The 25,654-nt window shown below is 40.7% G+C and overlaps 1 protein-coding gene across 4 annotated transcripts in view; it reads left to right on the forward strand.

Annotated features, from left to right (window-relative positions):
* The window catches only part of LOC137372882 (SERPINE1 mRNA-binding protein 1-like), a 48,930-nt gene that overhangs the window by 7,700 nt on the left and 15,576 nt on the right, over positions 1 to 25,654 (forward strand). Inside the window, exons 3-7 of one of the 4 annotated variants that reach the window (XM_068037277.1) lie at positions 18,692 to 18,823; positions 19,253 to 19,324; positions 19,441 to 19,515; positions 22,486 to 22,666; positions 22,993 to 23,037. In XM_068037277.1, coding sequence (XP_067893378.1) covers positions 18,692 to 18,823; positions 19,253 to 19,324; positions 19,441 to 19,515; positions 22,486 to 22,666; positions 22,993 to 23,037 — 505 coding nt within the window. Of the gene's footprint in view, positions 1 to 18,688; positions 18,824 to 19,240; positions 19,325 to 19,440; positions 19,516 to 22,485; positions 22,667 to 22,992; positions 23,038 to 25,654 lie in introns of all 4 variants that reach the window. The other 3 variants (XM_068037275.1, XM_068037274.1, XM_068037276.1) reach the window with 3 other exon arrangements.

A 25,654-nucleotide genomic window follows, 5' to 3' on the forward strand; every position in this document is an offset into this window, starting at 1 on the left:
AAAACTCATCAGAATTAATGGGAAGAATGGTGTTGCTTTTGATGAGACACCAATGAGTCTGTTCCCTTGTGTGTCCTCGGCCATATCGTTGTGCATCAGTGATTTGCATTTTAGACCAACCATGGACCACCTGGAGGACCCTTGTGGATCACACGGAGAACAACTATGTCACAGACCTAATCATTTAAAAAAAAAATGAGTAGTAGCTTTTCTACACTTAGAAAGTAGAAATGAGTGTGTGGTCTTGTCCAATTGCAAGATAAATGTACTCTGCAGCGTGTGAAGTATGAGTGAGCAAAGACTGTGTTTAATTTGAGAACTGCGTATGTAATTAAAGGTAGTGACTTACTTTCTCCTAAAAGTACTGATTAATGTATGGGTACAATTCCATGGGTGTTAGCTTCTCTGTTGTATCTCACCCAAGTGAATCGTCCTCATGTGAGATCCTAGGTAGGATTCAAATAACCTGTAAATGTAGGAGTATAACAGCTGCTTTGCTCACCTAACATCTGTGCATTGACACTTTCAGCAGGGAAAAAGACGTATTTTCTCTTCCCCACCCCCTTGGCACTCCCCATCAGCTTCTCTGCAGCTTAGTAACACTTGCATTGTATCTCTGCTTGCTTTAGCAGACTGGTCTGTATTACTTATTTCCACATTAGCTTGTGTGTTTACTGGCTGGAGCCATTTACGGCAGTGCTTTCTGTTAAATGTGCTTAATCTCTATTGGTTTTTTTAAAGTGTTGCAGCTGATTTATTAAATGGGTAGTAAAATAGATGTGAATAACAGCTGCTTTAAGTATAGGACAGTCCTTGATTTTAGGGCTTTATAGTGGATTTGAGAGAATTTCTAAACTCTTAGAACCTCAGTGGGCTTACTTGTACTTAATCCAGTCTCATTACAGCTTTGCAAATACAAGGAAAGTAGTTTTCTAAACAGTTTGTTCACTGCAAAGTGGTCTTGTTTCAGTACAAACTGCCATATAATTTCAGTAATGCATTGTCCAATTTCAAATTTGACCAAGGTATGCTTGAGCTTGAATTTTACATCTCTTAGAGTTAATCACTTGTGCTACAGTGCACTGTGTAGTTATGTGGTTTAATTAGGACCCCTTGAATAGTGCAGGCCTCCTTCCAACATCATTCCTCCCTGCACTCTAGCACCCCTAGGTGTTGGTCAATGTTGCTGTGAAGTTAATGAAGGTTAGAACCTGATTGCATATGGGGCAGTGTCAGAAAGCAGCCAAACAAGCTCCAACTTGCAACAGATTCTGAGTCACTGTTCACTTGTATCTAATAGACATTCAGTCATGATTCTCTGTAGGTACAGTACCTCAATATGAGGAAAGTGGATCGAGATGGAATGTCTGTACAGACCAGCGAGAACAAAGTTAGTTTAGTATATTGAGTTTGTGGTTGCTGTTTGTTCAGGAAAATGATATTCATTTTAAGTGGAATACTGTACAAGTGTAAGTACAGTTTAAAAAAAAAAATCCAGATAATCTGATTGGTAATGGGATTTTTCAGCTTCAATTTTAATATTGATGACATTAAAATGTAATGAACATTTGAATGATGGTGAATTAAACAGCATATGCATGCAGATGTGAAAATCAGCTTTCCCAGAGCAGAAAGAAGTACCTAAACACCAGTATAGCAATTTAGCTCTCCATTCCTGTTTTACTTTTGTTTACCAGTTTCACCTGTAGTAAGTATGAATCTTACCATGGCCCTGCTTTAAGATACAGGCCAGGTCTGATGATGTACTAATGTTTCAGCTGTTTACAAAAATGAGGATAGTGACTTCAAAAATACTGGGCTTGAACCTTTCTTAGTTGTTTTGAGCTTACCTAGTTCAATCAAAGCTTCAGGCAAGACAAACAAATGCTTGTTCTCATAACACTGCTCATAGCCCTTGCACAGCCAACCTTCACTGCTGGTGCCTCAGTATAAACCCCTTATGCATTTGTGGAGAGATACAAACAAAGCTGCAAATTACTGAGGAGTGTCCCCTTTACAGACTAAGTGGACTAATCGCCTTAAACTCAGAAAATGAGGCGGCTATTGCTTGGCTTCGGGGATTTACATTCGCTAGATAAATAGCTACTTCATAGCATTTCACCGCACAGTGGCAACAGTGTGTATCATCTATAAGATGCACTGCAGCAATGCACCAAGGCTTCTTGGACAGCACCTTGCAAACCTGGAACCTCTACCACCTAGAAGGACGAGGGCAGCAGATGCGAACACCACCACCTGCAAGTTCCCCTCCAAGCCGCACACCATCCTGACTTGAAACTATATTGCAGTTTGTTCACTTTCGTTGGGTCAAAATCCTGGAACTCCCTTCCTAACAGCACTGTGGGTATTCCTACCCCACATGGACTGCAGCGGTTCACGAAGGCGTCTCACCACCACATTCTCAGGCATTTCGGGATGGGCAATAAATGCTGGCCTAGCCAGTGATGCCCACATCTCCATAAACAAATTTTTTAAGAAAGCATTTCTCAATTTGAAGCATTTTACAATGCAAATTTTCTGATTTACGATACTTTAGGTGCTCTTGCAAAATTGGCAGACATTTTGACACTTTTGTACTTCAAATAGTTTAATTCTTCTATTCTTTGACTTGTAGTTTGTACATACATATGAACATATGAATTAGGAGCAGGCGTAGGCCATTCGGCCCCTCAAGCCTGCTCCTCCATTCAACAAGGTCATGGCTGATCTGATTGTAACCTCAACTCCACATTCCTGCCTACCCCCAATAAACTTACACCCCCTTTTTAAAAAAAAAAAATTATAATTTTTTTGCCTACCCATTAGTATCTTTTGTGAAGAATCTTTTTATGCAGCATCAGTCTTAAAAACCTGCCTCCTATAGAAGAGTACTACAAAAGGGATATAGAAGCATGAGCAAAAGATTTACAAAGATGATCCCAGAACTGAGAGGGTGCAACTGTCTGGAAGTTTGAATGGACTGGGGTACCATTCTCTGGAAAAGAAGACTGAGGTGACCGGATACAAGTTCTTTAAAAAGATAAAGGGAATCATTGGGCTGAATGTAGAGCTGTTTTTACTTGCAGGGAATCCAAAATCGGGACTGTAAATATAAGGTAGTCATTAAGTCCAAGGAGAAATTTCATTTGCAGAGTGGTGAGAATGTGGAACTCATTACCACATGAAATGTTTGAGTAATGCAGGTAGCATAGCTGCATTTAAAGGGAAGCTAGTTAAGTACATCAGAGAAAGGAATAGGAAGATATGTTAGGGTGATATGGTTAAAGGTGGAAAGAAGCTCATGTGGAGCATAAACACTAGTATTGACCTGTCAGACTGAATGGCCTGTTCTCTGTGCTATGTAAGCACCTAAAAATTCTATGTAAGCACCTTTTGCCCAAATTCTGCTTTTCATTTACAGATGCTAACTTCAGAGGTCACTGCAGAAGTACTCATTAGTTCTGCTGGAATGCACCATACATACTTGTATATAAGATTAAATATTTACATTAATTAGAGGGTTGAATTACAGATGTTTCACTAGCAAGTCATCTGAAAGTGTAAACCCCTGCTGCTGGTCTGGTCCTGTGCTTTATCCAATCTCTCTCTGGCCACTGGCCTGTTCCTTGTTTGTTGCACAGCGGTAGCATCTTGTGGAACACTTAAGTTGAATTGAAGTATAATGAACCACAAGGATTTTGAGTTGGTGTTTTGCTTGTCAGAATGTAGGGAGGAGGGGTGCATCTTGTATATGGATTGCCTTGTATTTAACTATGTTTAGGCAGTTACAGAAAACGCATTGTTTTCCAGGTGTGACCTAATAGTATTAAATGTAGAACTTAGAAAAATTGCATTTTAGAGCATGCATTTAAAGAAGTCACATTTATTTCATTATGTGCTTGATGAAGGATGTTATCTACTTTATGGCCAAGGCTAGCAATTATTTTAAATTTGAGTTTCAGATCAGTTATTTCAAGAAAATGGGGGAATTGATTTATACCTAAATGCAGTATACCCCTTTGCTGCTTCAACATCTTTTTCACTCACAGTAATGTTGCTGGGAGATTGATCTGGGAATGTGATGTACTAACTGTCTGAATGCGCTAATCATTGCGTTAGTATATTCCCCGGTAAAATAATGGTCTAGCATAGCTCAAGAAGTGACCTTGAATGTATTAGTTAAAAGATTCAGAGGGAATCTTTTCCTATTGTTAGTTCATATCAGTACTAGGAGGTCCTGGTGAGTACCAACTTCAACCCTTACACATTGAGAACTACAGTGAATGTAAGTTATTTGCAAGATGGGTCCATACATTGTGCCTTTGTTACGAATTGGGCATGCAATAGCGTGGCTTCCTATGGTCAAGAACTAAGTTGAACTTTTTTTGCTGAAAAGAAAAGTTGCAGAGATGGTAAGCTTCTTACATTGACTTTTTATTGAATAGCTTGGAAGGTGAATACATTTTATTTTTAAAACTATGAATACTAGAAAACTAAAACAGAAAATGTTGGAAGTAGACAACAGGTCAGTCAGCATCTGTGGAAAGAACAATGAACTTTGCATGTGGTCCTTCGGAACAAATGGTGTCAGCCTTGGTAGGTGACCCTCTTTGCTAAAGCCTCTCATGAGGATGTGGATTAAATAGCTGGTAATTAGTGAAATTGGCATGCTCGATTGGATTTGGTTGTCAAGAATATCAATGTGGCTAGTACAGCATCTGCCTTGTAGGTCTTTTCATTACATTGTACGCAGTTATCCATCTTTGAGCTGATCAGGAACCTCTTCAGACTGAGATCATAACTGCCGGAAGGTGTTACCTAGAAGTGCCCATATAATCCTGGTCTTGAAGCCTATTTGTTTATGTATGGTAACTGAAGAGGTGTTGAAGCCTCTTCATTAGCTCATCAGTGAGGCAAGAATTAAGATTTGGTAATGCTAGTATGAGACCTGTTCTATTTCAGACTTTAACCTGGAGCAAATTTCAACACCACTGATCTTCAGTGGGATTGAACCTTTACAGTAGCAAATTATTTTGTTTACATGACTTCAGTTGCAGTCAGCAGACTGCTCTTGTAACAAGCTACAGTATAAAATTACTTCTGATCATGTGGACATTACTATGTGAGTATTGTGCTTCAGGATGTCTGATTAGAAACATTTAGTTGCTGAGGAGTACAATGTATCTTGTCTTCAAAATCAGATTTAAATTCGAAACTGCCTTCTGGTGTGTCTTGACACATTTTATATTGAAGCTGTAGTCAATACTATAGCTTACATGCTTTTGAAAGTCAGAATAGCAAGGAGTTTTAACTAAATTTTATGAAGGAAGTAGGTATGCTTTATTAGAATGAGTGTTAACAATTTGTCATTCTAAAATAATGGAGCCTTAAATTGAAACGATTGTAAATTCCATGGAATTTCTGGGCCTTTATACAGTTGGTCTGGCTGAGTACTCAACTGCAGTTCAGAAGGTAGTTTGCAGAGTTTGTGGAGATGAGCTTTTTGTTTTCACACTGAGGACATCATCTGTGATGCTACTGTCTTATGCAGGTGCAATTTTATCAAAGTGCTGACTGTATGCCCATATCCTTAAGAAAAAAATATGCTGGCAAGGCCATATCGATGGATGATTGCTATTTTCCTGAGCAGGTTGTGGGACTTGAACTATTATAGTCCTGATCAACCTTCCCACTAATTTTTTTTATGGAATGTGCAAGCAATTGAAGTGTTCTACCCCTTTAAATTGTGCGCGGCTGTGCACAAATGGTAATTTAAAGTGGCTGACTTGTGTGCGGCCTGCGCAGTGTCTTTTGGGGACTTGCACAGCTTAGAGGGAGCATTGGCAGTTTCAAAGTCATGTTGGGTGAAGAGTTTCATGATGACTCTGACTATGGCAATATACTCCGTAGGTCAGGATGGTTTGTGACATGGAAGTGATTGTGCCCCCATGACATAGCCCCTTTTGTCCGTTGGTGACAGGGAAGATAGGTGCTGTTGAATACTTTGTGCTGCAGTGGCCAGCAAAAGTTGGCATATTGAGAGGTTGTATCCACTGTTGAATTGTGTTCTTTGTATGTTGTATGTATTTTTACATTTATTCTTGGGTCATAGGATGTTCCATACTTTTTTCTTTTGTATGTGCCATCCTAGTAAGTTTCTCTTGGGTTTCTTAATTATTTAATCAGCCTGACTTCACTAATTCTAGTTCATGAATCTGATCTGAGTGGAAGAAAACATGGTGCACTGCAGATCAGTTTGATTTTTGAAAGAGAATAGTTAGAATTCTCTTGACTGGCAGGATAGTCTACTGATTATAATATTGGACTAGTAACTCTGATATGCATTCAAATGCCAAATTGTGGAATTGAACTCAACAAATTTAGTGAATTGTATGCTCAGACCAGAGAACTAATCACGAAAGTTTCCAGATTAGTATAAAAACCTAACTGGCTCAATAATGGTCCAGGGCAGGAAGCCTGCCAGCCCTACCAAATCTGGCCTAATTGTGGCGCCAATTCCACACTGGTTGACTCTTAAGGCCCTTGGAAGTAGCCTGGCAAGCAACCCAGTTGGAAACTAATCACTACTGTGTTCAATAAAATTGGATGTATCTACAACAATCCAGGAATTGCATTCTATCAGGATGAGACTATGGCAGTCAGTCCTGAAAATTTCTTGCTAGCATCTGGGGCTGGTGCCCAGGTTGGAAGAGCTGTCAAGGTGCTCCGGTTTCCTCCCACAAGCCAAAAGACTTGCAGGTTGATAGGTAAATTGGCCGTTATAAATTGTCACTAGTATAGGTAGGTGGTAGGGAAATATAGGGACAGGTGGGGATGATTGGTAGGGATATGGGATTAGTGTAGGATTAGTATAAATGGGTGGTTGATGTTCGGCACAGACTCGGTGGGCCGAAGGGCCTGTTTCAGTGCTGTATCTCTCATCTAAAATCTAAACATCCTGACATAGCTCTGGTCACAGAATTGTGACTATAAGCCAACATCAGAGACTCCAACTACTGGACGGTTTCTCTCTCTCCCTCCATTAACTTCAGTTTAGTTATGGCTCCTTGGTTAAATTCTGCCTTGATGTTGGGTGCAACTATTCTCATCTGTCCTCTGGATATGTTCTGCTGAAATATAGACCCAACAAAGATGCACAGTGACACTAGCATCTGCCTGATGTGGAAATTTGCCTGGGTATATCTTATCAGCCTCCTCTCCATCAGTAAAGTGGAAACAGCAATCAGTAGTGACACCACAACAATAACTTGCTCACCAGTCAGTTCAGGCTCCACTATAGCCATTCGGCACCAGACGACCTCATATGCCTGTTACGACTGAGGCGGGAGTAATGCACTGCCAATTCAGTCCCATTACCCCACAGGTCACAGCATATTATTAAAGTATTATTAAAATCTACTGGAATTTTGGCCAAATTGAACACTTTTATTAACCCCCAGAATAAAACTCACCAAACCAGGTATCTTTAAATAACAACAAATTAACTATTAATAAACTAAATCTTAAACACTACTGAGATAAATCTGTGTCTGAAATGACTTTATAACTGCTTATTGCTCATAACCCTCGTGCGCGCGCGCAGACATTCAAAAACCAACGGTTAACTGTTTTTAAAAAAATGATCTTTTAAATTAGAGCTGTTTCTTAGGAATAGATAAATAGCTAGGTTGTAAGTCCTGGTGGGTTGCGTTCCCGGTTTGGTGAGGTGTCCCAGAGTCAAATAGTCAGATGCCACTCTAAGTCTCCAGGTGAGTTTTGAGTTTGAACAGTCTGTAATAGAGAGGCGTTCATGGCACTTTGGCTGCAGTGGGTGTCACACAGATCTTTCAACAAGGAGTATAACAGCAGGTCTACTTAGATTTTTAAATTAACATTCTATCAGTAGAAACTTTACTGAGTTCCCAGAACTCTTAGAAACACAAAAGACAACAAAGTCTCTCCTGAGGTAGAGACCTCTTGGACATGGGAGTAAAAAGGAATTTGCTACCTCCAGTAATGCAAAGATTCCTTTCCAGGGGTCTTTTCCTCTTTGGCCTACAGGCTGTGTTTTGCCTAGTAGAGAATTTCTGCTGAGACAAATCCATCCTTCCTTCAAGGAGAGCACGCTGCACTGGTCTACCAGATCAATCCGTTCTAGCCAAACTTTACACACAGTCAAACTGATAGAGTATGGCATGTGACCTTTTTCTTGCTGTTGCTTAGGAACAGGCTTGTAGCTCACACTCATTGTTCCTAGGGGATATAAAAAAACTTCTCCCAGTCTTAAAGGCACACAGACCCCTCCCCTTTAGTTTTTAAACAGAGCAAAAAAAAAACTTCCATGGCCAGCCTTATTCCACACATGGACAGAAGAGCTAAACACCAGAGAATGGGTGAGAATAGCTGTCCCCAGCATCAAGGCAGAATTTAACCAAGAAGCCTGAACAAAACTGAAGTTAATGGAGGGCCAGGGGGAAATCATGCATCATGCAAAGAATGATTGGCAACCACCACTGCCACAAGCAAGAGCTTTTCATGGGAGCAGAATCAGACTTGTCATCTTCAGCTCTTTTCATCAGTGATATTAACCTCTGTCAGATGGTTAGGGATGAGCTAGTTTTATGACTCTACAATGTCCAGCTTCAATCACACCTCCAATAATGAAGCAGCATATATCAGCCTACAGCAGAACCTGGATAGCATCAGGTGAGGCCTTTAGTCAGAAACAGTAAAGGGATATGACTTCTGGATAAGTAACCTTCGAGGTTAAGCAAATAATATATTCCACTAACGTGCAGTTCTAATCAGAGTATGATGAGTTGTCTTTGTGCGAGTGAGTATGCTTAAGTAGTTTCTCTATATAGTTGCAATTTAGGATCTACTCTGGATCCTAGAAATTAATTGCGATAGCTACAGTTTCTCCTTTAGAGCTGTGCATTTTATGCCTGTTGTGTACATTTTGATGTGCTGCATCAGTGCAGGGTTTTGTGTCTCAACAAGGGAAATGGCATATAGTTGGCACTGTGCTTCATCTGAAGTGTTGTTGCAGCACACTGCCATTATTTGGTTTCCAAAGGTTTGAAAAAGTAGAGCTCCTAACAAAGGTTTCAACAGCGATTGATGTTTAATCACCACTCTGTGCATACCTTTTCAGTATTTTAGAAGATACTTTGCAGTGATCTATCTGGGTAGTGTAACTGGTTCCCTATTTCTGTCATTGGAAACAAGAAAAAAATGTGTCTGCGCGTGCATTTATGATTGAGACAATACATTTAGTTGACAACATAGGATCAGATAATTTAATTTTGCTCAGAACCTTAGAAATTTCAGCACAGAAGAAGGCCATTTGACTACAGTTATCTACTTACTTCCATTTTCCTGAATCCAAATTTTTTTCTTGCTTTTCTAATTCCCTTTTAAATGTTGCATGATTTATCTTGAGTATATGCTGATGCATTCTGTACTCTAATAATCTGTCGCATGAAAACCTCCCTTTATGCTTCTAGGAGTGGTACTGTTTATAGATTTAAACCCCTTTACCATCGATTCACCGATCACCAAAAATTGTCCACCATTACACTCAAACCTATTCAAAAATTTTTGCATGCTTCTATAAATTTCTTTGCTACCCTAATTAACCTCTGCCTTTTGTTTTTGATATTTTAATATCTTTTGGGCCTCCTTATCTCGAGAGACAATGGATACGCGCCTGGAGGTGGTCAGTGGTTTGTGAAGCAGCGCCTGGAGTGGCTATAAAGGCCAATTCTGGAGTGACAGGCTCTTCCACAGGTGCTGCAGAGAAATTTGTTTGTTGGGGCTGTTGCACAGTTGGCTCTCCCCTTTCGCCTCTGTCTTTTTTCCTGCCAACTACTAAGTCTCTTCGACTCGCCACAATTTAGCCCTGTCTTTATGGCTGCCCGCCAGCTCTGGCGAATGCTGGCAACTGACTCCCACGACTTGTGATCAATGTCACACGATTTCATGTCGCGTTTGCAGACGTCTTTATAACGGAGACATGGACGGCCGGTGGGTCTGATACCAGTGGCGAGCTCGCTGTACAATGTGTCTTTGGGGATCCTGCCATCTTCCATGCGGCTCACATGGCCAAGCCATCTCAAGCGCCGCTGACTCAGTAGTGTGTATAAGCTGGGGATGTTGGCCGCTTCAAGGACTTCTGTGTTGGAGATATAGTCCTGCCACCTGATGCCAAGTATTCTCCGAAGGCAGTGAAGATGGAATGAATTGAGACGTCGCTCTTGGCTGGCATACGTTGTCCAGGCCTCGCTGCCGTAGAGCAAGGTACTGAGGACACAGGCCTGATACACTCGGACTTTTAATATACTTCTATCTTATCCCTAACATCTGCGAATCCATGCTTCACTTTTTCCATGACCATTATTGTTTCCAGAATAGGCTACTGAATATCACACTATTATCAAATGTGCCTGACCTTTAGCTTTCCCTAACCTACTGTTTTTAATAGTGCCCCTAAATATAAAATACAGCACCCCATTTATCCTTGTGGATTTAACCTGCTGTCTTGAATTTCAAGATTTGGAATCTTTTTCTCTCCATTGAGAATTTTATTATTTAGGAAAATAACTTGAATTTATATGGTGCCCTATATCTTTTGGGGTGAAACACAATGTTTCATATGTAGCAATTTGTCACAAGTGTTGTCGCATTTGCTTTGGGGCCAACGTGAGCTATTACATATACAGCAGGATCCCACAAACTATATTGAGCTGGACGACCTGATTTGTTTTTAGTAGTTAGGGAAATACTGTTAAGAGCTGATGTCCACCTGAACCACGTGGGTTAGGTTTTGGTTTACTTTGAAGGAGGAACACGGCCAACAGTAGTGCACTCCCACAGTACTGTGTGAACGCAATCTTCAAACTCCAGTATTTTACCTACATTGATCTGAATTTCATCACATAGCTGGCTGCTGCTGTAACAGTCTTGTTTTCTCCATTCTTCAGTCTTTAGGTTTGTTATGGCAGCAAGTTAATGCTCCTGTTTTGTTGTTTTATGCCATTGTTGCATTTCTGTTGCATGTCTATTGCATCGACCAATGAATCGGGCTTTGCATTAAAACCGTCTGAGTTGAATATTGAAAACTGGTGTGTAAACAGTATTTTATGCCTCCTGATGGAGGATTAAGCCAATAAATGGTTTATACTGAAATTACTCTGCAGTCATTGGATGTCAACCAAAATTATTTAAAGTAGACCATGTAGAAGAGTGGTTCTGACACTTGTACTTGCCTGTCCCATGGGCATTGATACTAAAAAATGCCACGCACACTGAAAAGGGTAGATGGTGGGATGATGTTTGGTTGAGGGGTGTTTATATTAGTTTTGTTTATTGAGGCAAAGCTGAAGTGTCATGTAGCTGCAATACAGATACAAATTTTATCAAATGTTTATTGCATTTAACTTTTTAATTGAATGAAAATATAACTTAATTTTCCATTTGTCCTCATGATCTCGTGTGAAATTGACATTTTTCATCCAAAAATAATATTTTGAATTAAGATGTGTATCTTAGTATTGCTTATACGCAAGTGTTACATTGCTTTGTTCAGTGAATTCTGTCGTAGTTGTCTCCTGTTTAAGATGCGCATTTATTTCCAATTGCATGTGCAAGGTAGGTGGCGCTGTTTCATAAAATTATCTATTGCCTTATCTGCTGTGCGTCCCTTGACCCAACTTTGAACTCCAATGCCGTAACCCCAGAAAAGCTGTTGGCGTGGACCAGTTTGAAATTATTTGATGTTTTCAGTCTGTTTAATCTGATCAATATTGGAAAAGTTGTAAGTGCTTAAAGAACAGTTCTTAGCAATGACTGGCAATATGGTTTATCATAGGTGAAAGTGGAATTCTTGGGGTTTTCCCACCAGTATTCTGGGAAGCCGGCATTTAGAATAGGTGTCGCTTTGTATATGCATTTTAGCATATAATTCTTCAGTTCAATACTGGAGAAACACTTTTTTTTTTCTTCCACCTGCACTCCTGTCCCAAGCACCTTTTTTCTTCTCTGCTTGCCACTCAACAGGCAGTTGCCTTTTTCAGTCCTGCCTATCACTTGCTGCTTTTGATTTCCACTGCTGCTAGTTTAAAAAAACTATTGCAATAATAAAAGCAAAATACTGTGGATGCTGGAAATCTGAAATAAAAACAAATACTGGAAATACTCAGCTGGTCTGGCACCATCTGTGGAGAGAGAAGCAGAGTTAACGTTTCAGGTCAGTGACCCTTCTTCAGAACTGGCCATTCAAAACTATTGCTATGTTTGTCAGTGCACTGCACCTTTTCCACTGTTTATCTCCCTTTTATCATTACCTTCCCAATACTTCCATGCCTGGCGCACTATCTTTACTGATCTTTTGTTAGGACCTCTCCCATGTTGTGATACTTTTTTTTTCTCCCCTCAGTTCAGTGGTAGCACTCTCTTGCCTCTGAGACAGAAGGGGTTATTGTTTGAAGTCCCTGGCCAACAGCCGCACTCAACCACATCATTAACAGCATTGCTAATAAAGACAACTTTTGGAAATCCGCATGCAATTGGTCTTATCCAGTCAACAATAATTTCATTTACATAGAAAACTGCCATACCCCTGATTTATAGCCATAGTTGAAGCTTTTTAATGTTGGCAGCAAAATTTGTGTATTGTATGGAATTGAATGGATACAACACAAAGCTTTTGGTGTCTGGTACTTCTATATTTGTAGAAAGTCGACATCTGTTCTGTTAAACCTGAAAGTTTTAAACTTCTCCATTACAAAAATCCCTGTCCTCATCCTCCTTTCTCTCCTCCTCCCTTTCCCCCTCCCATCGCCATATTTTTTGCAGGGGTGAGAGCAGAACAGGGAAAGGCCAGCACGCGCACATTGGGGGTGGAAAGTAAACTATTGTAGTTTTTTGGGGGGGTGGGGATGAAAATCGAGTTCTAGGTGGAAAGCTACCCTTTTTGAGGGTCCTTGACTGGATTGTCGCTTCCCAAATCGATGCCCATCTTTCCCAGAACACCATGTTTGAATCCCTCCAGTCGGATTTCTGCCTCTGTCACAGTACCAAAACAACTTTAATAGGATGTAATTTGTGACTGTCAAAGGTAAACTATCCCTTGTCATCTTCTTGACCTGTTTGCAACCTTTGACATGGTTGACCATTGCCTCTCCACTGGGTGGGATTGCTCTCATCTGGTTCCATTCTTGCCTATCTAATTGTTGCCAGAGTATCAGTTGATTAGAACATTACAGCGCAGTACAGGCCCTTCGGCCCTCGATGTTGCGCCGACCTGTGAAACCATCTGACCTACACTATTCCATTTTCATCCATATGTCTATCCAATGACCACTTAAATGCCCTTAAAGTTGGCGAGTCTACTACTGTTGCAGGCAGAGCGTTCCACGCCCCTACTACTCTCTGCGTAAAGAAACTACCTCTGACATCTGTCCTATATCTTTCACCCCTCAACTTAAAGCTATGTCCCCTCGTGTTTGCCATCCTCATCCGAGGAAAAAGACTCTCATTATCCACCCTATCTAACCCTCTGATTATCTTATGTCTCTATTAAGTCACCTCTCCTCCTCCTCCTCCTCTCCAACGAAAACAACCTCAAGTCCCTCAGCCTTTCCTCGTAAGACCTTCCCTCCATACCAGGCAACATCCTAGTAAATCTCCTCTGCACCCTTTCCAAAGCTTCCACATCCTTCCTATAATGCGGTGACCAGAACTGCACGCAATACTCCAGGTGCGGTCTCACCAGAGTTTTGTACAGCTGCAGCATGACCTCGTGGCTCCGAAACTCGATCCCCCTACTAATAAAAGCTAACACACCATATGCCTTCTTAACAGCCCTACTAACCTGGGTAGCAACTTTCAGGGGTTTATGTACCTGGACACCAAGATCTCTCCGCTCATCTACACTACCAAGAATCTTCCCATTAGCCCAGTACTCTGCATTCCTGTTACTCCTTCCAAAGTGAATCACCTCACACTTTTCCGCATTAAACTCCATTTGCAATCTCTCAGCCCAGCTCTGCAGCCTATCTATGTCCCTCTGTACCCTACAACATCCTTCGGCACTATCCACAACTCCACCGACCTTCGTGTCATCCGCAAATTTACTAACCCATCCTTCTACACCCTCTTCCAGGTCATTTATAAAAATGACAAACAGCAATGGCCCCAAAACAGATCCTTGCGGTACACCACTAGTAACTAAACTCCAGGATGAACATTTGCCATCAACCACCACCCTCTGTCTTCTTTCAGCTAGCCAATTTCTGATCCAAAGCTCTAAATCACCTTCAACCCCATACTTCCGTATTTTCTGCAATAGCCTACCGCGGGGAACCTTATCAAACGCCTTACTGAAATCCATATACGCCACATCCACTGCTTTACCCTCATCCACCTGTTTGGTCACCTTCTCGAAAAACTCAATAAGGTTTGTGAGGCACGACCTACCCGTCACAAAACCGTGCTGACTATCGCTAATGAACTTATTCTTTTCAAGATGATTATAAATCCTGTCTCTTATAACCTTTTCCAACATTTTACCCACAACCGAAGTAAGGCTCACAGGTCTATAATTACCAGGGCTGTCTCTACTCCCCTTCTTGAACAAGGGGACAACATTTGCTATCCTCCAGTCTTCCGGCACTATTCCTGTCGACAATGACGACATAAAGATCAAGGACAAAGGCTCTGCAATCTCCTCCCTGGCTTCCCAGAGAATCCTAGGATAAATCCCATCTGGCCCAGGGGACTTAACTATTTTCACACTTTCCAAAATTGCTAACAACACCTCCTTGTGAACCTCAATTCCATCTAGCCTAGTAGTCTGTATCTCAGTATTCTCCTCGACAACATTTTCTTTCTCTACTGTAAATACTGACAAAAAATATTCATTTAACGCTTCCCCTATCTCCTCTGATACCACACACAACTTCCCACTACTATCCTTGATTGGCCCTAATCTAACTCTAGTCATTCTTTTATTCCTGATATACCTATAGAAAGCCTTAGGGTTTTCCTTGATCCTATCCGCCAATGACTTCTCGTGTCCTCTCCTTGCTCTTCTTAGCTCTCCCTTTGGATCCTTCCTGGCTAGCTTGTAACTCTCAAGCGCCCTAACTGAGCCTTCACGTCTCATCCTAATATAAGCCGCCGCCTTCCTCTTGACAAGCGCTTCAACTTCTTTAGTAAACCACGGCTCCCTCGCTCGACAACTTCCTCCCTGCCTGACAGGTACATACTTATCAAGGACACGCAGTAGCTGCTCCTTGAATGAGCTCCACATTTCGATTGTGCCCATCCCCTGCAGTTTCCTTCCCCATCCTACGCATCCTAAATCTTGCCTAATTGCATCATCATTTGCTTTCCCCCAGCTATAATTCTTGCCCTGCGGTATATACCTGTCCCTGCCCATCGCTAAGGTAAACCAAACCGAATTGTGATCAATATCACCAAAGTGCTCACCTACATCTAAATCTAACACCTGGCCGGGTTCATTACCCAGTACCAAATCCAATGTGGCATTGCCCCTGGTTGGCCTGTCTACATACTGTGTCAGAAAACCCTCCTGCATACACTGGACAAAAACTGACCCATCTAAAGTACTCGAACTATAGTATTTCCACTCAATATTTGGAAAGTTAAAGTCCCCCATAACAACTACCCTGTTACTCTCGCCCCTGTCGAGAATCATCTTCGCTATCTTTTCCTCTACATCTCTGGAACTATTCTGAGGTCTATAGAAGACTCCCAACAGGATGACCTCTCCTCTCCTGTTTCTAACCTCGGCCCATACTACCTCAGTAGACGAATCCTCAAACGTCCTTTCTGCCGCTGTAATACTCTCCTTGATTAACAATGCCACACCCCCCCCTCTTTTACCATCTTCTCTGTTCTTACTGAAACATCTAAATCCCGGAACCTGCAACATCCATTCCTGCCCCTGCTCTACCCATGTCTCCGAAATGGCCACTACATCAAGATCCCAGGTACCAGCCCATGCTGCAAGCTCACCCACCTTATTCCGGATGCTCCTGACGTTGAAGTAGACACACTTTAAACCAAGTTCTTGCTTGCCAGTGCCCTCTTGCGTCCTTGTAACCTTATCCCTGACCTCTCTACTCTCAACATCCTGTACACTGGAACTACAATTTAGGTTCCCATTCCCCTGCTGAATTAGTTTAAACCCCCCCCCCCCCCCCCCCCCCCCCCGAAGAGCACTAGCAAATCTCCCCCCCCCAAGGATATTGGTACCCCTCGGGTTCAGGTGAAGACCATCCTGTTTGTAGAGGTCCCACCTACCCAGAAAGAGCCCCAATTATCCAGGAAACCAAAACCCTCCCTCCTACATCATCCCTGCAGCCACATGTTCAACTCCTTTCTCCCTATTCCTCGCTTTGCTATCACGTGGCACGGGCAACAACCCAGAGATAACAACTCTGTTCTCGCTCTAATTGCAATAGCTTCTCTTCCCATTCTGCACCATTGCCTCTGGTGTCTGCCACAGGTCTGTTGTTGGCCCCCCCTTCTGTTTCTGATCAATGTGCTGCTCCTCCGACATCATCCGAAAGTAGTGTTGGTTTTCACATGTATACTGACCACACCCAGCTCTACCTCATCACCTCTCTTGCCTCCTCCACTGTGGATAAGCAGTCTGATCATTTACTGATATCCAGTACTGTGAGCAGAAATTTCCTCCAATAAAATATTGGGAGGACTGAAGGCGTTGTTTTCAGTCCCTGCTTGAAACTCTGTTCCCGACCTACCAACTGCACCCCTCTCCTTGGCAGGTCTGAGACTAAACCAGTCTATTTGCAATCTTGGTGTCATTATTCACCCCGAAATGAGCTTCCGTCCACATTCGCACCATCACGAATGCCTCTTTTCATCTCCACAACATTGCCTGACTTTGCTTCTATCTCTGCTCCTCTGGTGAAACCCTCATTCATACCTTTCTTACCCTTAGACTATTCCACCACATTCCTGGCTGCTCTTCTACATGCTACCCTCCGTCATTCAAAATTTTTCTACCTGTGTCTTGACTTGCCCCAGTCCTGTTTACCCATCCTCCCTGTGCTCGCTGACCTACATTGGCTCCTGGTCAAGCAACACCTCTTGATTTTAAAATGCTCATCTTGTTTTCAAATCTCTCCATGGCCTCGCCCTTCCCCATCTCTATAATCTCCTCCAGCCCCACAACCTTCAGATATCTGTGCTGTTCTAATTCCAGCTTGAGCATCCCCCATTTTAATCTCTCCACCATCGGTGGCTATGCCTTTGGCTGCCAAGGCCCTAAGCTCTGGAATTCCCTCCTTTATACTTCCTTGCCCCTCTATCATGCTTTTGTCCTTTTTTTTTTAAGACACTCCTTAAACCACTCTTTGACCAAACCTTTGGTCATTTGAGCTGACGTTTCCTTATGTGGCTGGGTGTCATATTTTGTTTACAGTGCTCCTGTGAAATGCCTTCGGATGCTTTATTGTGTTAAATGCGCTGTATAAATATCTTGGGGGTAAAGGATAAAAGGTTTGTCTTGAAAGGGTTTCCAGTTCAGAAAAAGCTGTCAGGGTGGGTGGAGAATATGGTATAGAGCAGGGTGACAACTATAGGCGGTGTTTGGGGAGTTTGTTTTGCAACCGGTGGCAGAATTCAATGAGTTGGGTTACTGGTTTGGGTTAGGGAACTTCTGCATCTTACAGGGAAGATTATTCACTGGAGGGAGAGGAGCAAATGAGGAATCTGGTCTTTGGTGGGGCGGGCGGGAATCAAAAGTTATGGGTTAGTTCTGTCTACAAGTGAGGGGGTAATAGAAAATCAGGTATGTTGTAGAGAACTTTTTTTTTTCAGGACTGATAGGTGTCAAATGGGGGGGGGGGGAAGCACTGGGGGTCCTGGTCAGCCTATGCAGAAGGAGTTGGTAATTTGACAAAGTAGAAGCTTGAATTTGAACAGGACAGGCAAGGTTAAAGGAAGGAGGAAATTTGGGGAGGTAGACCTCCCAACCTGACCTAGATTGAGTAAGCTGGACAGTGTAATCGAAGCCATTGGGTCAAAAAAAATTACACATCTTTTGGCCAGGGTGTGTAATTGCAAGCAGTGACCAGTAGAAAATCATTTTTCTATCTGTATTTGGAAACACTCATCATTGAGCCATCTGCAGACATGTGCTGCACCCAAATGTTGACTCGAGATGCATTCTCAGGAGCTTTTAATGCACTTTGAAATAGGATGTTGTGGACCAGTTGTCATTTTTGTGTGTTTACTTGGACGTTTTTTTTATAACTGAGCCAAGCGACTGCATTTCAGAGAAACTTCCAATAGCAGGTTACCTTCTGTTTGATGCCAGGATCCCCTGATTAAGATCACGTTCCCAGAGCTATTAAAGGGACAGATTAGTAGACCCAAGACCACCCAAAAACATCATTGGAGATCAGATATTATAGTCTAATTATAGCACAGATTGGCTTATGTTGTCTTGGAAATTACTTTGCACCTTTTTATCTTGTAATTTATTTATGGAAATTAATTGTTCAGCTGCATCATTATGGTTTTTGGGTCAGTTGGTGTGATACATGCAAGTTTGTAACAACCATTGTGGCATGTATATGTAGCATGGGATAGTACATTCCTGTATTCTGTCTAATTTATTGTTTTAACATAGTAGGCCTCTTGATCGTGACAGACCACTGCGTGGACGTGGAAGAGGACGCGGACGCGGTCGTGGTCTGGGAAGGAGTGATGGTTTTGACTCCCGTGGAAAACGTGAATTTGACAGACATAGTGGAAGTGACCGATCGTAAGTTGATATAACGATTAGCTATTGTAATGTAAAATTCTTAGGTTTTTTTGTTAACCACCAATGCTAATTTAAAATCAGTTATAATCCTGCCAGTAAACTAAATAGGTATTACTGCGAAATGTAAAGTCTAATACGAGCAGTAACTTGCCAGTTCAAATAAAGATGAAATGTGTTTATGTAGCCTTTATTTATGTACTCAAGTTGAGTTTTGAACTAACGGAATAAACTAAACTCGGGATAGAATGTTAATTTAAGATAATTCAATGCTTGACTTAGCAGAAATTAGCTTGTATCTAAGGCCAGTGCAGTGAATTATTTGAAAGTGCTAATATTACAAGGAGAAATGCTATTAAGTTTGTTTTTTTTAATGAGTTGAGTGATTATGCATATACAGCAGATATATAGAGAGAATAGTTTCTCTTCCAGTAGCCTGAAACCAGAGGACAAACGGGGTGGCAGTGGATCTCACAACTGGGGAACCGTGAAGGATGAACTTGGGTTAGTACAAGAGCACTTATTTAATTTCCTTTTTTGTTCAGCCTCAAATGTAATTTCATTTTTGACTCTGAAAACTGCCTCTATAAATATATATTTTTCTCCTCCAATCATTATAGTGAACTTGATCAGTCGACTGTTACTGAAGAGGCGCCTGAGGGAGATGAGCAACAAGTAGTTGACTCTGAGAACAAGTGAGTTTTCAGAACTGATACGATGATAATCATTTAAAAATCTTAATCTCCAACTACTTGACAAATCTGTTATAGTAATCTCAGGAATAAGCAGAAATCTAAGAGTTGGGAAAACCTGGTAGAAATTTAATTGTCCAGAAATCTTCGGAAAGGCTCAGTATAAAGTATGTAAAACTGTAAATAAAATTTCAGCCTGCTTTGCGAATTGCATTGGTTCTGTAATTTAACTCCATTGTTTTGTGCAAACTGTGTTGAGAACTTGAGGTCAGAAAACTGACTAACGTCAATTTGTGAATGATTTTAAGGGAAATTAATTATTTGGAATAATTTATTATTGAAATTGGGTTGCCACAGAAATTTCCCCTGCGTGCTGCCCCCCCCCCCCCCCCCCCCCCCCCCCCCCCAAACCAAAACCATAGGAAAGATGAGGGGGAAAAAAAACAGAACAGAAGTTTTGCATTGAATACCTGTAAATGCCCCAAGTATAAAACTGGTGAACTAGATGCATTGTTTGCTATGGTGGGTTATGATATAATACCATGGTGAGGAATGGCTTACACTACTGCCGGATTGGAAGCTGAATATTCCTGTTCATATACTCAGCACGTTTAAGAGTAGAGGAATGGTGAGGATGGGTGGCAGTGGTGTCCATTACAGCATTGGAACAGAGGGATGATCCAGGGAATGGTGCAAAAGCTGAATCTGTCTTTCGGGCACAAAATATAATTAACTGCTGAGGTAGAGAGAGATATATAGACAAATAAGAAAATGCAGGAACATATTAATGGGTGATAACCCAGCAACAAACCAGTAGATGTAAGTGGCAAAGAGGAGGATTGGTTTCTACCATGCAACAGATACAGACCTATTTGGAGGGATTTAAGTGAAGTGAGTAGGCTATGTGAAGATATTCTAAGGAGCAATGATCATAACCCTCTTGGATCTGATTTTAAAAGGAAAAGGAGTAGCCAAATGACAAAGGCACTTGATTTGAAGTGAGAAATTTCAATTAGATGCAAAGAAACTAGCTCAGACAAATTGTAATGGAAAATTGGCCAGTGAAGTGTTTCAGACATATTTCCACGAAGTAAGTGATGCAGTGAACTCGGTCAAAAATGCACCAGGTCCAGATGCATGCATCTTGGAGTACTGAAGGAAGTCAGAAAGGAAATAGTAAAAACGTTTAACAATCTTTCAGACATCCTTAGATATGGAAATTGTGCTAGAGGACTGCAGGGATGCCAATATTGACACCTTTGTTCATAAAGGGAGAAAGAAATAAATCGGGTAACCATGGACCAGTCCATGGGTAAGCTTCTAGAGGCCTATTAATATTCTTCGAAATAAGGATAGCCAGTATGGATTTATAAAAAGCAAGTTATTGAGGATACAATATAGTGTATTGACAAAAGAAATGTGCAATTGGATTTTCAAAATGCATTTGATCAGGTGCTGCATTAGGGTTAGGACTCGATGAAATTAAGGCACAAAATGTGAGGGGGAATGTGACAGCATGGATAGGAAGTTGGTCAAAAGACCAAAAATAGTTCCAGTTAATGGTGCTTCAGAATGGAGGGGGTTATAAATAGTGGTGCACTGCATTTCCCTATATGCATATGGGATTTAGATTTGGGCATAGCAGCAGTGGATCAAAGTTAGCAAATGCGGAGTGTACTTAATTGTGAAGAGGACTGTTAAGTGGCTTTAGCAGGGCATAGATAAATGAGTATAATAAAAACAAGAAATGCTGGAAATACTCAGCAGGTCTGGCAGCATCTGTGGATAGAGAAGCAGAGTTAAAGTTTCAGCTCAGTGACCTTTCATCAGAACTGGAGGTCACTGAGCTGAAACGTTAACTCTGTTCCCCTCTCCACAGATGCTGCCAGACCTGCTGAGTATTTCCAGCATTTCTTTTTATTTCGGATTTCCAGTATCTGCTGTATTTTGTTTTTATTATAGATAAATGAGTAGATTGGTCAGATAGATGCTGGGAAATTTAGTATGGAACGTGTGATGCATTCTGGGTGGAGGAATTGCAAAGGTTACAATAAATGATCAAAAAGAATGGAGGGATTTGTGGGTTTTATACAAATCCCCACAAAATGAGGGCAAATTGATGAAGCTGTTCTTAAAAGTAAATTGCGAAGCATGCAGTACCTTAGGCTTTATAAGAGTGTAAAAAGTGAAGCAGTGTTAACAAAATACAGTAATTGGTTAGATTGCAGTTAGATAGTGTGCAAGTGTCTTTAGAAAGGCTGTGAAGGCCTTGCAGAGGGTGCAGAAGAGATTGGCAGTAATACCCAGTTTGAGAGGCTTTTGTTGAGTAGAGGATTAGAGAATCTGGTGGATTTTTTCCTTTGAACAGATGTTCAAAATAGAGTAAATTAGGAAAATCTATTTCCACCGATTAGTGAGTCAGTAATTGGAGGGCATATATTTAAGACCAGGAAAATGAAAGGAAATATTAGACAATTTTTACATAAGGTTGAAATGTTGGACCAAAAGCAGTGGCAGAAACCAAATCTATAAACTTTTTAAAATGTGGATAGATATATATAACAAAATATTAAAAGGCTCTAGGGTAAGAGCTTGGGAATAGAACTACATGGTGAAATGGCAAAGGTGTAATTGGGCAAGTAGGATCCTAAAGTGCTGTAAAACTAATTCTATAAGGGGCTAATGTATTTTTCTCTGTACATTTAAGATATTTGGGCTAAGATGAGTTATTGTAAAAACATTACTCAAAATAAAAGTAGATACTGAGACCATGCTTGGTTACTTGAAGTGAATATCTTTGTGGAAATGCAGATATTTAAAGAATGAGGAGCTACAGGTTTGCCATGATTAATGGAATATATTTTCAAGGTGTCAGTACTCTAGAAAGGGTCTATGCAAGTTAATCACTGAATTTGTAATTCTAATTCATGTTCGGTGGTTGCATCCTGTGCCTAATACATTCCTGCCTATTAGGGAAAACGAGGTAGAAGAGGTCAAAGAAGAAGGTCCAAAGGAAATGACTCTGGATGAGTGGAAAGCCATGCAAGATAAAGAACGGGCAAAAGCTGAATTTAATATCCGCAAGCCTAATGAGGGTTGTGACAGCAGTCAGTGGAAAAAGGGTTTTGTTTTGCGCAAGCCTAAAACTGAGGAGGTAGGTATAGTACGGTTGTAATTACAGAAGTAAATTGTCTTGTATTGATCTTGAGTAGTTGTTCTTGCAGTAAATTGTTTTATTTAAAAAAATATGCTAACGATATTGTGCCATGGATTTACTGAGTAAGCCATATGTCATTGTAGCTAGGCAGCTGTTTCAGGAATCCTAAAAAGTCAGTTAAATTGGTAGCTGTGAAAACCACAAAACTAGCAATGTTTCCTATCTACTGTGCATAAATTGTATGATCAGTGCGCTTGTACTTTATCTTGTTGTCCGTGCCAAAAAATTATATTCAGTATTTTTTTTACATTTTTATTTGCTAGAAACGTTTTGAGAGTGATGCAGATGTCCATAACTTGGAATATACGGTAATGCATTTGTTTCAATATTTTCTCACGTATTGTTACTGTGCTTTGTCATATAGTCTTTATTTGTATGTCCCAAGGATGGTTGTACAAATCCGTCGCTGCATATTTAATACTCGTATGTTTATGCAGCAGGTGAAGTACTTTAGAAACAGTTGAAGGCCAATTGGAGCTGTATGAAAACTCTATTCTAAAATATATCAATAGAAACTGTTTTCATTTCTTCAGAGATGTGGCCATACTGAGTGTTTTTGGTTCAGTGCTGGAACTAGCTGGTGTAAACTTTTTGGGTCAATATAGGGAGCATAATGAATGGTTGTGTTTTCTTTTTGCTGTGGGCAGGCTTAGTGATTGAAAGCACTCATTAAACCTGGCAAAGCTGCCTACATTTGTCAGATTCTATTGACACTAAAAATGCTTATTTAAAGAAATTTTGGATTATCAGCATTACAATTCAATGGATCATCTCTTTTGGAAGGTTACTGCATAGTAAGCTGAATTCTGGCAGACCTATTTAATCATGAGTGGCATTTGCAGATGGCTTTTAATTGTACGTAAAATTGTGTTCTAGAATAAATACTTGGACTGCACACACAATTCAATTTAGCTTCACTTTGTGTGCATATTTTGTTTCCAAATGCATTAGAACTTCTGTAATTTGTAATTCCATACCTTTCCCCCTCAAGAATGTGTTGGGAAAAGACAAAAGACTAAGCCGGTTAGTTAATGCCATGTTTCACGTGTACAAGAAGTATGACTATGAAAAATTATGGACATAAATAGAAGTTATAAAAACTGACTTTAAAAAAAAATGGACCTTTCTTTTAAAAAGTGAACAATATGCTCCAAATGGCTGCTGAAGTTAAAGGATTTGGCTGTTTATATTCAAACTGTCTGACATGGGCAAAGGAAAATCTTAAAAGCTAAGAGGTATCAATTGCACCCATCCTGTACCCAGTGTGGTTCTTCTGAATAAGGTGTGAAAGAACCACATCCTAGGTCATTGTGCGATCATCATGGGGGGAAGAGACCAAAGCGTCTCCTATCAGGAGGCAAGTTGTAATACATCTTTACCTCAAAAGGCAGCCTAGAGAGAGAGGGACATCCAGGAAGCTGGATTCCAACAACCCAGGAGGGGCACATCCTGCTGTAAAATTGTACATCTATGCTTTATACAGTAGTGAATTAAAAATGATCTACTGTCTCCAACTGAACTTTGAACCAAGAGAGAAATTTCCAAACACCAGTGAGAACTTGACTTACAAGAAAATTCAACAGTTTTAATGTGACCCCCCACCTCCGCTGCCAACATATCACTTACCCCATTTTTCCCTCTATCTTGTGCGTGTGTGCGGTTGCGAAAATTTCGGGTTAAGGTCTATTGATCAATAAATAAATCGATTTTTCTGTTTTTAAACCAACAAGAAAATCTGTAGCTGCCTGTTTATTTGACAAATAAAACACCAAAAGTCTTAAACCCTAATAAAATCTACTTGCTGCGGTCAGTTGAACAATGGGAACCACCCAATTCTCACCACGTGGCTGTAACCCCATGGCTTCTCTCCTTTATATCCTTTTGAAGGGTATGTTGCTTCAAATTGAAGATGTTATGAAATATAATTGCAGTCCTTTAAACTCTGCATCGTGAATCATCCTACCAATACAACCAATGGAACAGTACCATAGTTCCTCACTATTAGATGGGTTAGGCACTTGTAGGTATCTTAAAAAGCAATTTTGTGGCCATGACAATACAGAATATAAAACATACAGCTCATCTTATCCCTTGATGCAATGCACTTCTGGGTTTACAAAGAAAGCAATAGTGTCACGATTTCCTGAATTGCATTGACTTCGTTAGCTAAGTGTTAACTCTCAATTTTCTATGTTCTGCACACAGTCTGGGAAGCATTTTCATTTTAGGGGAAATATATTACATTTTGAACTTTGGTAGAATTGTATTTATTTGAATGCTGGTATAAATATTGGTCACGGCATTAGTTCATTTAACCGTTTGCTGCTGGTAGTGCCGTTACTTTCAATGTATATTTGCTTTATTTAAAAAAAAAAGCTTTAGTGACACCTTTGGTTAAACCCCCCCCAGAATTTTGTTCATATAGCACCTTTAGTACATGCATATCTGCTGTGTTGAAAATCAGCTCGGATTTAATTTCTTGAGATTGACGTTTTTCCCCCTCACAGTTTGACAGGATGGTGCACAATTATCAGAATTGCATGTTAAAGACTTCTGGTAGTAAACAAGCCTCTGATATGTTATGACCTAAGCATCAATGTAAATTTAACAGAGCAAGATGCTGTGGATGCTGGAAATCTGAAATAAAAACAAAAAATGCTAGTAACACTCAGCAGGTCTGGCAGCATTTGTGGAGAGAGAAACAGTGTTTCAGGTCTGTGACCTTCCATCAGAACTGAGAAAAGTTAGAAATGTTATCGGTTTTGAGCAAGTGAAAGCAGGGAGGCTGGGAAGGACAAGAAAAGGGAAGGTCTGATAGGGTGGAGGGCAGGACAGATTAAATGACAAAAGGTTTAATGGTACAAAGCCAAAAGGTTTGATAATGGGACAAGTAAAGAAATCAAAGATGTGTCTAGATGAGGTGTG

Source organism: Heterodontus francisci, chromosome 8 (genome assembly GCF_036365525.1).
Source record: "Heterodontus francisci isolate sHetFra1 chromosome 8, sHetFra1.hap1, whole genome shotgun sequence".
NCBI lineage: Eukaryota > Metazoa > Chordata > Chondrichthyes > Heterodontiformes > Heterodontidae > Heterodontus > Heterodontus francisci.